Here is a 13559-nt window from a genome sequence, read left to right on the forward strand (position 1 = left end):
TCCACCGGCGAGTCCAGGCGAGTCCGCTGCGGGAGCCTCTTCAGACGGCGGCGAGAGCAGAAGGCGGCGAGCTTCTTCGGCTTCAGGCGGAGATCAGCGAAGAGAAGTAGATGTCGTCGCTGAAGGAGAAAACACTGAAATCCTATGGCGAAACGCCTGCTTATATAGCCCTATACCCCGCCCATTTCGGCGGGAATATTCGCGCGCTTTGTCGCCATAGGCCGCGCAGCTATGCCGCGCCGCCATTGGTTCAACAACTTGTCTATGAGTGAACCAATGACGGTGCAGTTACACTGCGTTATTGAAAAAGGCTTCAGCAGCGGGGAAAAAGGGAGACCTTTCCCCATACGCAGTACGAGTGAAGTATCGAAAGGGAACTGTTTTTTTTTTTTTCTGAAGATGAAGGAAGGTCTTACGGGTTTGGAACGACATGAGGATGAATACTTAATGACAGAAATTTCATTGTTGGGTGAACTAACCCTTTAATATACGTATGCTTGACTAATTCCAATTAATTTGATTAATTAAACTGCATATTATGATATACATTTAACTACACATTTTATTGATTGACAGTCCTATTTATTATTATTATTATTATTATTATATTGTCACAAATTAAAGTAGGTCTTAATTTTTTCCTCAAAAGTTCCTCCTGTAATGAGCTGGCCCCACTTTCCAACTTCTAACTTTTCAAGTTCAACATCACAGATCAATTCACACACATTTACCAAAAAACACAAATACAATTCCACCTGATCCCAACTCGCAAGGGTAATAAATTATTATTGGTCTGCCACAATCAGAACAAAATGATGCATTTTAAACATTATTAATTCAGTCTAGAGTGAAGCAAAGCAATAATCAATGGTCTTTTGGAAATGACTATCCACATCACAGTCCCATTTTCAGCAGAATAATGGTAATGCAATATCACTTGAATGAATGCTGATTCATCATGCCACCCCAGGCCACAATCAATGATTAATGATCATATTTACGACTCTCTTCACCCAGAGATGACGTTATTGAGAATTTTGCAAAGGGTGAAACCTGACTATGTAATGTGATAATGTGATTATGTAATGAATGTAGCTTTCTACCTGAAACCTTGCAGGTGAACTTTGCCTTGGGGTCGCACATTCTCTTGGCTCCTTCGCAGGCGATTTCATCACTACCGTCCTCACAGTCTTTGTCTCCATCACAGCGCCAGATTTCGGGAACGCAGGTGCCATCGCCACGGCAATGAAACTCTTTCTCACTGCAGTCGTTAATGGCAGAGAGCGCTGATGGAGGGAAAAAGTCTTGTTGATGAACCTTTTTGTGGTTACAACAACTCATTTTAGTTTAATTGAAGGTGGAAGCAATTGTTTTAGGTCAGTGCTTCTGTGTGTCTGTGTTTTGTGTGATCACGGGCACCTGTCCTGGAGCAGGTGGCATTCTCATCGCTGAGGTCACCACAATCATTGTCCCCATCACACATCCAGTGCTCAGGGATGCACTTCCCACTGGAGCACTGAAACTGAGCTACCGAACAAGCATGAACGCAGCCCACCTCATCACTGCCATCCCCGCAGTCATCCTCTAGAAAGACAAGGAGAGGAAGAGAGAGCGCGAGTGAGAAAGGATGGAAATAAGGAAGATATGGAAGGAAGAAGGAATAGATGAATAGAAGAAAGTAATCAAGAAGGAAGGAAGGCAATATGGAAAGATTGATGGATGGATGGATGGATGGAAGGAAGGAAGGATAGATGGATAGAAGAAAGTAATCAAGTAGGAAGGCAACAAGGAAAGATGGATGGATGGAAGGAAGGAAGAAAGGAAGGAAGATAAGAAAGGAAGATAAGGAAGGAAGGAAGGAAGGAAGGAAGGATAGACGGATAGAATAAAGTAATCAAAAGGAAGGAAGGCAATAAGGATGGATGGATGGAAAGCAGAAATTACAAATAGATGGAAAGAAGGATGCAAGGAAGGACAAAAGGATGGATGGAAGGAAGGAAAAAAATGGAACCAAGGAAGGAAGGTATAAAGGAAGGAAAAGAAAATGAAAGAATGGAGTAGGTAATAGGGAATTGAGACAGGAAATAGAGTGGAGAGAGAAAAAAAGTCAGTTAAACAGGAAGTTAAACATTTTGTTTAGTTTTTTAACCTGGAAATAAAGTTCTGGAATTTGTTTTCAAAAGAAAAAAGTGGCATAACAAATTCTATAATATATTTTGTTTTTACTTGCGATAAATAAATAAATAAAAAAGGACTGCATGAAACCACTCTGCAATGTCCATTCAGATCTTCACAAGCTTTAGCTCACCAGAATCACAGTGCCATTTCACACTGATGCATTTCCCATTTATACAGCCGAACTGGGTCAGCGGTTCACAAGTCGGGAAATCTAAGGAGAACACAAGAAGAACAACAAAATCAAATGATGAACTGCAAAAGGCACTCCCCTTTCTAACTTCACAAATCAACGTTATACCAAGGCCAGCAGGAAATGTGAATCGAGTAATAAAAGCCTAACAACTTTTCACAACCAAGAATGGCAGAGAACAACAAACACAGATTTTGTTTCTGCTGAACTCTGCACTTTCTGCCTTGTGTCTGAGGAGACAGAAGCGCTAACCTGCCGAACGCACCTTTCAAAATAAACAGACACCAGTGTCTTTGTGGTTCAAAATTAAACATATATTAGAAAAGACGTTCGCTGTGTTACTGACAGGAAATATACAGCAAACTGACACCGACTTACAATACGAAGCGAGTGAGCAACCGTGCGACGCCACGTGCTGCGAACTCAATGGCGAACGGGGCGACACTCGACATTTCTCAGATGCCGTGCAGTCGGCTTTCCAATGCCAGCTTGATTTTGATTTAAGGAAGCCAAGCATAAACTTTAATTACTCTACGGAGCCCGTATGTGCATGAGAACCGAAGCAACCCTGGAACAGTACCCAAGGAAATTTAAACGGTAATAAGATGCGACGACTAACAGAGGAGAAAGCTTCAAATGCACACTTCATCCCTCTGAGGAACAGAGGTGGAGATATGCTGGTATTTCTCATCTCTCATTTACAAGAGCTGAACGGTGCTGTCAGAGACGACTCAAGCCGTCACAACGGGTTTACGGCGGGCCGCAGAACGCTGAGATATTCAAGGCATGGTAATAAGGAGCATAATATCATGCAAAGTGATTCATCGTTTTTTTCCTCTATATAATGACAATTTCTTTGACTTATCTTTGTATTTATGTTGAGAAGATCCCAGAATGCCAGTCATTCTGCACATTTTTCTGCATTAAGCAGAACAAATTTAAAAGTCCCAGCCTTTTTGTGAGCAATCGGTACTGAATACAAGCAAATATATGCTAGATAGATATTATTTGAATCTTTAAGATGAGATGATTTTAAGGTGTTTTAAGACAAATGCATGAAAAATGGAAGTGTAAAGACACATGGTGATTTTTCTCTGCTCAATGTGAGAAATATGTTGCCAGAGTAGTGTACTGTATTTTGGGAATATGAAATATGTTGGAAATAGGTATTTTAGATAAACTTCTGAAGACACATTTTCCACTGGGGTAAAAGCTGTTAAAAACATTATCTTTAGCAAACAGTTACAGCAGTAGCCTATGTTTTTTTATTTGAAATGCTTAATAAATAAATTATTTTGATTTATTTACTCGCCGAGGCCGAATAATTTTGGCCCTGGAATGTCAATGTAGTTGTTTTAACCTCAACAGCATATACACTAGGGCTTGACATTAACACTTGTCAGAGGTGGATTATTTGAAGGGGCAAGTAAAAGAGAGCTTTACTTGCCCAACCAGACAAGTAGCTTGACTAAAACATCAATAAAAAAATAACTAGGGAATCTCCAAAACGTGAGTGATTTTATTACAATTAGTGTAAGTGGTTATTGATAGTGGTGATAGTGTGTGTGTGTGTGTGTGTGTGTCTGTTTTGTACTATTGTGTCATCCCAGTAAAATGCATGTTTGAGATGTTTTAACTAAAAGCAACTTGCACTGAACTCCGTGAAGTTGGCACCCCATAAAGCGAAATAATCCCCAAAAATATGTCATTCGTTTGTGCTACGTTTGTGCTGATTTGTGCCGCAAAAACGAACGTTTGTGCTGGTTTGGTGTTTGAGATATTAAGCATTATTTTTTTGGTCGTGTGACGTCATTCTCCACCCCATGTCGTTCAAATCGCTTCAAACCGGTGCCATTCGTTTGTGCTCGATTTGTGCTGGTTTGTGCCGTTAAAACAAACACTGTAACTGTTTTCCTTCCACAGATATAACGGATATAATTCGCGAGCAGTGACGTCATTCTCCACCCCACTTCGTCTAAATCGCACAAAACTGGTGACGTTCGTTTGTGCTCGATTTGTTCTGGTTTGTGCCGTTAAAACAAACACCGTATCTAAGACCTCTTCTTAAATATAACGAAAAAATGTTTTATGAACAGTTAGGCTATGTAGCCTAACTCTCCACACCCCATGCCATCCAAATTGCTCCAACCCGGTATTGTTCGTTTGTGCTCGATTTGTGCCGTTAAAAGAATCCCTAAATGATGACTTTTTGACTTAAAAATAAAAAATAAAATAAAAACCAAATCATTTCCACCCCATGTCTTCTTAAATCTTTACAAAATGGTGCTGTTCGTTTGTGCTCAGTTTGTGCCGTTAAAAAAAAAAAAAAAGCAACAATGACAATCTTAAATATAAAGTTGGCCTAACGAAAAATGTTTTTTACATTCAGTTTGCTTAAAACCGGTGCCCCCCACATGCTCCAAATTTGCTCGAAATCGTTTGTGTCGGTAACAGGTTTCGTTTGTGCTGCTTTGGTTTTTAAAATATAAAAAAAAAAAAAATGTATAGGTCATTTTCAGGTCACTCAGCCCCCCCACATGCTCCAAATTTGGCCAAAACTGTCTCATTTGTTTGTGCTGGTTTGTGCCGAAAATTTTCGTTTGTGCTGCTTCGGTTTTTAAAATGTAAGACATTGAATTACAGGCATTAACTCACTAGCCTGAATGAAGAATCAGAAAAGCTTAATAGCCTAAATAATCTATTTTAAGTCTTCAAGTAAAAGGTTAAATAAATGTTTACTTTTAGCCTAACTTTACACTTGTAAAATATTTAGCCAAAAACGAAAAAAGATTGAATAAAAAACATCGGACTCTTTTCTCTCATAATATGTAAAAACAAACAAAGAAACAAACAAAAACAAGAATAACAGTTTCATATTTCAAAGAAATATGGAATCATCATAGAAAATACTACTCCCGGTACACAAATCATCATACACAAATCAAACTCAGCATGTCTTGCATGTCCCATCACGCAGTTCATCTGATGTAGGCTACAGCTCTGTATATTAGTTACAATTTTTCTATTTGGTTGTTTCATATATTTCTTGCTACTGTAGCTGTCTCGTGCAGAGCACAACAACACACTTCTCTGTCCGCGGAGGCGCCGGCGCGATCCCTTCCATTGTTTTCTGATATTTTGGGTTTTTCCAATGAAACACAAATTGTTATTTATAAAAAATAAAAAATCTTCTTGTAATAGTGAGTGAAACATGTTGCATCATGGAGGTTTTAAAACCAATTATTTTAAATAAAAATTTCCTCAATGTTGTTTTAGACCACATATAGCCAAAATGAGTATTTTAGGGGCCGCCCACACATTCGAAACAAATTTAAATAAAGCATTTTTTTTTTTCGACGTAGGCTAATTAATTGAACGAATTACACGTACAGATGCTGCACAACTTTCCGTTTCTGACACGCGCTTGTCACTGAAAAGGAGGAAAGCAGAGACTTAATTTGAAATCACATTGCTCCTAAGTGATTTCAGTGTCATTCAATTCAATCAATGTCTAATATTTATAAACCGAAGCAGCAAATAAAACTTTTATCGGCACAAACAATTGCGACTGTTTGGTGAATGAGCTATAAATGACATACAATTTGATTTGCAGCCTGATTATTATCGAAATATAGTCTAACAGTCAATCTAAACATCTAAACATAAAGTAGTCTTATCTAAACACCTTTGCCTAATTAACTGGTTCCAGCCAAGAAGGGAAAAACAAGGACTCAAAATCATATGAATTAATTTATAAACAACACTAATTTTATCCGTTAACTCGTTCTATTTAATGTAACAATTGCAATTCACTTTATACAGTGTATTTGTTTTTTTTTTCTTCATTATTATTGTTTTATTTAAAGAAAATTGCCTTCGCCTATAGGCTACTTTACATGGACAGTGATTAAAGTCTGTGTTTGTTTGAAAGGTGAATTGCAGTTAGATGATGAAATAATCTGAGCATAAGCAGTTCCACAAGAGGCCTGAAAGTTGCAGCGTTTACTCTTTGTCCGCGGAAGATGCGAATCGATGTGTTCAAATGTTATACACGCGTTCCTCTGGGTTTCTTGATTGCACAATAATTAATAAAAGAATTCCCTTCTCTGACGTGCCAAACAAATTTTAAATTAACCTGTAAATTACCCTGCACACATGACTTTTTTAGTCTCAGTGCATACATCTTTTCCGTATGCAGACCTTTATGCATTGTTTAATGTTTTTGAAGGGCGCAGAAAGACGTTAAACATGTATTTGAAAATTTACCATGCAATGGTATTGTATTTTATTATAATTATTTATACAAATATCTGTCCCAGTGCTATAGCACAGCATAGAACACGCCTGGTTCCAGAAGTAGTCAGGTAACATGTAGGCCTAAGTGGTTGTGACAATATCTGGCACAAATTTAGTCCATTTAAGAAGGGGTCTTCGTACTTTTCAACGGCACAAACCTGGACAAACGAACAGCACCATTTTGGAACGATTTAAGATGACGGGAGGAGATTTTTTTTTATTATTAGGCCTATATATTATATATATATATATATATATAAATATTAAAAAAAAAAAAAAAAAAAAAAAAAAGGGGTAATCAATTACAGGGATTCTTTTAACGGCACAAACCGGCACAAACGAACAATACCGTGTTGGAGCAATATGGATGGCATGGGGTGTGGAGAGTTAGGCTACATAACTGTTAATAAAACATTTTTTCGTTATATTTAAGAAGAGGTCTTTGATACGGTGTTTGTTTTAACGGCACAAACCAGCACAAATCGAACGAATGGTACCAGTTTGAAGCGATTTGACCGACATGGGGTGGACGTCACAGCTCCCAAATTATATTTGTTATATCTGTGGAAGGAAAACAGATACAGTGTTTGTTTTAACGGCACAAACCAGCACAAATCGAGCACAAACGAACGACACCAGTTTCGTGCGATTTAGACGAAGTGGGGTGGAGAATGACGTCACAGCTCCCGAATTATATTTGTTATATCTGTGGAAGGAAAACAGTTACAGTGTTTGTTTTAGCGGCACAAACCAGCACAAATCGAGAACAAACGAATGGCACCGGTTTGAAGCGATTTGAACGACATGGGGTGGAGAATGACGTCACACGACAAAAAAAATAATGCTTAATATCTCAAACACCAAACCAGCACAAACGTTCGTTTTTGCGGCACAAATCAGCACAAACGTAGCACAAACAAATGACATATTTTTGGGGATTATTTCGCTTTATGGGGTGCCAACTTCACGGAGGTCTTGCACTGACATATCTTAAAATATGTCAATGCTATTGTTTTGTCTCAAGACACACACCAGTGATGTTTTTTTTTTTGTTTCTAAGGCATGTTTACAAAAGCTATTGGAATATCCTAATATAGGATATAAATATAGGATATTTAAGTAGCTCACTTACGCTGCACCTCTTATGCTCATTTAGGCTGCATTTATTTGATCAAAAATACAGAAGAAAAAAAACATTGCATAATTTTTGAGAATTCCCTTTGGATATTTTCACAATGAGATACATTTTACTGTGACATTTCCTTGAGATACCATGTTGAATTAACTATAATCTCCATTCATGTCTAAACAAAGAAAGTTTATAACTCTACTCACTCACTGGACCATTTTAATTTCAGAATGCAGAAAATCATTCAATAGTGTTACAGTTCAGATGTGATCATGACAACATCAAATGACCTTCACTTTTAAAAACACAGCTCAAATCAAAGCAGTTTGGTGGGAACAGAGTTTGTGACCTCCACACATGAGAAACATCAAAAGATATCAAAGAGGCAACAACAGAGGAAATATGAAAACAGAACAGGCCTTTTTCCTTGTTTATGTGAAGATGCTACAACAAACACTTCAGATCTATGACATCGTTTTGTCTGGGCTCTCAATAGTATGTCGATTGTTGTTAAAGCCTCAGGCCATCAGATAAAACTCAACTCAAAACAGCACCTGACCTTAAATAACCCCTCTTCAGTTTTGAAAAACTACAATAGGGATCCTTTATGAACAACAAAGGACGCATTTTTGTGTGAAACATTTGTAAAACTGTTGTTATGTTCAATTCAACACTGTACATATAAACATTGAAGGTGGAATCTCACTTTTATAAAACTCCACTATAACTACAACTATAGAAACCAAATGAAAGTGTCCAGTCTTTATGTGATTTTTGAAGCATATATCATGTTTCAATGCAAGTATCCATTTAATGGCATGCTCAAAGCATATAATAAGATAAAATACTGTAGTATGGTTTGATAAAAAAAAAAAAAAAAAGCCTTTAATTGAAGGATAAGGAGGCTTGACGATGAAAAAGCCCAGCAAAATTATGATAGCAAAGATAAAACATGGAAATACAGAGGGAAGAACTTCAAAGCACTCTGCATGAGGAAGACTCACCACATGACAAAGACTCATCCGACTGATCCCCGCAGTCATCATCACGGTCACAGCGCCAGTTCTCCGGGATGCAGCGTCCATTCTCGCAGGGAAACTGGCCTGGCTGGCAGGTTTGGGCTGTGGGACGCATAAAACACGGACATTAAAATAACACCTGAATGGATATGGATGTTCGCTTAATCTTACTTCTGTATCTTGTACAAAACCCAAATAAGGTCATCTGAGTGTTATAAAAGTTTGTAGCCTTGTGCAATTCACTTAAACATTAAAAATGTACTCAATAAAAGATTAAAACAATGATTTTAAAATGATATATAAATATGATATTTAAATGAAAATAAATCCCAGATTTTCAATCTCAGTCTTTTAGACCCCAGACTTTTTCTTCCATGTCTGAAAACCATCTGGATTTGTTTTCACCTTTTCCAGGTCTGTATCCAGTCTGAGCCGTGATATTGAGTAATCGCCTTCAGAGATAAACCCTTAAGTCCATGACATCCAATATTACAGTTCGTGTCTTTCCTGAATGGGTGCAGTGTTCAAAATGTGTTTTGTATCAACATCTGGCATCTGTGGACTGGAATTAACCATGTTATGAAGACACGGATACAGTAAATATGGAACCCAACGGGTAAGATCTCTCAGCGGGATTCAGAAGTTTTCTCTTAGAGTGTTAAACTGCGAGAAAACTTTGAAACTCCACATGGTAGAAGCAAAAAAATGGTGAATGTCAAGGTCTGACAAGTGTGTAGTTGAAGCCGCATGAGGCGCATTTTGATAGTTATTGAACACAACTTTAAAAAAGGCATCACAAAAAAACTTAAAAAGAACTGATCCATGGACAGTTTTGAAGGTCATAGATAACTGTTTTCCCTCATGGATATCTGAGGCCAACAGTGGGGACAACATGAAAACTTAAATCAAGGATGTTCAGATAAGGTGAGAGTATGTGGCCCTTGAAGCATGAATTTACTGAACAAAACCTTGGTCAAAATTTAACAAAGGACAATATAAGCAAGTTAGCAGATGGTAATGCATTAGTAGAACTTTAGGGCACAAATAATGTGTTTTTCCTTAATAAAGGGATACAGGGAGACAAGTCTTCTGAGATTTCATATGTAAAAGAGCAGCTCAAACATAGAAAACAGAATTTCATATTTGGGTAAACTATACTTTTAATCAATTATGAAAACCATAAATAGAAGAGTCCCTGCATTTTTCCAGCATCCCAGCATGTTGCTGTAAAAGGACTGCAGGTGTTTCAATAACCTTTGAAGGTCAAGTTGTGCTGGTTTATGAAGCTTTGAATGAGGGAAGTAAACTGGAACGTACAGCTGAACAGGTGCAGATTTTAATTCTGACAGAGTAACAGACCAGACGTTTGGTTGTTTGGTTGTTTTTTTTTTATGCATATTTCTGTAGAAATAGTAACAAACTAAAATAGATGTATGTGATATGAATGAATGATGTGTAAGTTGGCAAGAAAAGCTAGTTTGTTATGGTTTAGCTATGCCTAAAGTTTGTTTTGGGTCTCATTTCCACTTTTTTGGTAGGTGTGTTTTGAACCCTGCTAATGAGAATATTTCCATCGGAGTGTCATCTTGGGAGTCTTCAGCTTGCCAAAAGTCTTGATCTTAATGATCTAACTGAGGTGACTGCCTTCAGTGTGTGCGAAATGTGCGAAACCTTTCTATTTTATTTATTATTATTTCTTGATTTCAGCCTATAAGCCTTGCTATTCCAGGCAATTTAATTATAGCAGGAGTTGCGCTTTTTTCCCTTCACTTTGCAGACTATTAATTAGTTCCCTCAAGATGCCATTTTGAAATTCCAGATTTGAAAGCGACCTTGTACTGAAGGCACCTTTGAAGACAGAATAGAGTTCAAATCATGAAAATAATCAAGAAAAGTGAGCATTTACAATGTACCCTTTTTAAAATATAATTCTGAAAACTGTCAAGTCTCTCATGACAACAAGTTTGGGAACTAATTGGTTGCATGTTAATTAGCAGTTCTTAAGATAAAGGATTTCTTGCATCTTGTTTTGAAAGGAAAGTGTCATTTTTTATGCCACAAAGCCACAAAAGAATAAACAATATTAAAATGTTCTATTCTCCATCTCAGGCTCTGTTTACGCTAGTGCGTTTTCTTTTTAAAACACATAACTTTTGCTATGGTTACACCTGTCGTTTACACCAAACAACATACATGTAAACTATCGAAAATGCTGCAGAGCCCATTTTAGTCTGAAAACGTCAGGGTTGCGTTTCAGCGTAAATGAAGACTTTTGAAAACGATGGCGTGACTGCACTTATTACACTACCAGAACAAGACAATAACAGACCAGAGCTGCATTTCACAAAAGCATTGTAAGGTTAAGGCCCTGTTTACACTAGTGTGATTTCATTTTAAAACACATAAGCTTTGCTACGGTTACACCTGTTGTTTACACTACGCCGGCTGCAGATCCCATTTTAGTTTGAAAACACCGGGGTTGTGTTTCAGTATAAACGGACCAAAACATTTTTTTTGGAAAACGATGTCATGGCTGCCCATGTTCACTCTGCATATCCTTGACGACTGTGTAAACAATAACATGGAGACTGAACTGCAGTCTTTGCTGGCTTTGTTGTCATTTTTAGCAGCCATTGTACAGTTAAAGTCTGTACGTCTTATATATATATATATATATATATATATATTATATATATAAGTACTGCAGCTACCTACATGCGCAAGAGGAAACTGTTTACACTTGTACTCGCATGCCCAGTGTGCATGAACGGTCATGTGACATGCGTTTTCGGTTGTGTAGTGTAGACAGAGATCGTTTCTGAAATGCCAGTGTAGATAAGGATCGTTTTTATTTTAAAATGCCATTTTAAAACAAAAATGTAGTGTGAATGGGGCCTCAATCTCATTACCAGGAAATATTATGCATAATATTTTAGTATATATTTATAGATTTGATTATTTAATTGTTTTTCTAGATTTACATAGGTTTTATATAGTATTTGTGTGATGTGTGTGTGTGTATATATATATATATATATATATATATATATATATATATATATATATATATATATATATATATATATATATATATATATATATATATATAATCATAAAATTTAACTTCTGTCTGAAAGACGCAGGAATTAACTCTTGAAATCTTGAATTTCCTTCAACAGATAAGACGACTGTAAATTACAAGCTGGCACGAACTCTACTTCCACCTTTACTGCTCTTCCAAACAGTTGTCATTGATTTTCTCCAAATTCTCCCTTTAAAGATTAGAGTAGAAAATTGTATTACCCACAAAGCAGAACTTTGTCTCTAGGCTATCTAAATTAAATCGACCGATACCTGTTGGCAAAATGTGTGAAATTTGTCTCCAGCCCTTTTGTGTTACAATACAGCTCCAACAACACAATGTGGCTTAAACACAGCATCTTTACTGGCATATTGATGTTTCGGATTACGGATTTATCCTGATGTCAGAAAACCCTAACCCACTCCCCCTGGGGAGGCTTGTACCAGGGATCTCTTCTAGAGATTTAGACTGCAGGATATACTTCAATCTAAAAGTAAATTAGACGCTGGACCCTTCCAGGAGGCGTAAACTTGACCGAATCGGTCATTCGCAACAGCGACCCAATGCAAGATGCAGAAACTCTCACGGAGGACTTGAGCTCACTGGGCCGAAACAGATGTGTGTCATGTGTAAATCCCACCAAGTGCATGATGAATTATGAGGGCGAACCTAGTTTCATTTCACTCACAGACCGGAGGGAACGTGTGACACGTGGGCCTGTACCGGCGGGAAATTATACAGGGGTGTCATGTAAGACTTCTCCTCCTCTCAAAGCAACATATTCTCCAATGGCGCTAGCTTTGAGCGTGCATAGCCTACAGCGAGCAATGTGTCTCCCAGCGGTGGAGCCGGTTGGCGAGGTTGTTTCGGATGGTTGGGCGCATATACAGGGCCCTCCATGTAGGACAGGGCTCCAGAGTGAAGCTCACCTGAGCAGGTGCGGTTGGACTCATCCTCGTTGCTGCCACAGTCGTCGGTGCCGTCACACAACCATCTCTTTGGGATACATCGGTTGTTCAAGCATTTAAATTGGTCCGCTGGGCAGCTGCGATTAGCTGAGGAGAAACAAACGGCCTGTCAATTGGTAACACATATTAATTTGAAAGCGTGTCCAAAAGGTTTGGGATATGTTCTGAATTGCATACTGTAACATACAGGCTACATTTGTCAAATTGCGTAGTATACATACTGAGGCATACTGTATCCCACAATGCAATGCACTCAACTTGACCTTTCTTTCCGAAGTAACTGGAAGTATATCAACTATGATTTTTAACCCTTTAAAGCCTTCTTTATCATATTTGACAAGCAAATTTCTAAGGCCTATAAATGTTGATCAAAACTTTGCTCAAAAAACTGTTATACACAACCTCCTACATGCCTTCTGACATCTAATTGATACTTAATAAACATTTTACAAAAATGTCCTGCCTCCGGTAAAAATTATGCGATGATCAATGCTGGGAAAGTTACTTTTAAAAGTAATGCATTACAATATTGTGTTACTCCGAAAAATAAGTAACTAATTACATTACAATGTATTACTTTACTTCAAAAAAGTAATCGGATACATTTTGCTGCTTGATACATCATGCTTCTGAGGAATGTTTATTTGTATCTCTTAATCATAATGCATTATATGTTTTGCCCCACACAATTAAATCT

At 37.6% G+C, this 13559-nt stretch overlaps 1 protein-coding gene across 1 annotated transcript in view; it reads right to left on the minus strand.

Annotated features, from left to right (window-relative positions):
• The window catches only part of lrp1ba (low density lipoprotein receptor-related protein 1Ba), a 297751-nt gene that overhangs the window by 185710 nt on the left and 98482 nt on the right, over positions 1–13559 (minus strand). Inside the window, exons 17-21 of the mRNA XM_067398603.1 lie at positions 12824–12949; positions 8798–8914; positions 2309–2389; positions 1420–1584; positions 1104–1286 (exon numbers count right to left, since the gene is read on the minus strand). Of these exons, the coding sequence (XP_067254704.1) occupies positions 1104–1286; positions 1420–1584; positions 2309–2389; positions 8798–8914; positions 12824–12949 (672 nt within the window). The remainder of the gene's footprint in view (positions 1–1103; positions 1287–1419; positions 1585–2308; positions 2390–8797; positions 8915–12823; positions 12950–13559) is intronic.

This window comes from Chanodichthys erythropterus, chromosome 10, assembly GCF_024489055.1.
Source record: "Chanodichthys erythropterus isolate Z2021 chromosome 10, ASM2448905v1, whole genome shotgun sequence".
In the NCBI taxonomy this organism is placed as follows: domain Eukaryota; kingdom Metazoa; phylum Chordata; class Actinopteri; order Cypriniformes; family Xenocyprididae; genus Chanodichthys; species Chanodichthys erythropterus.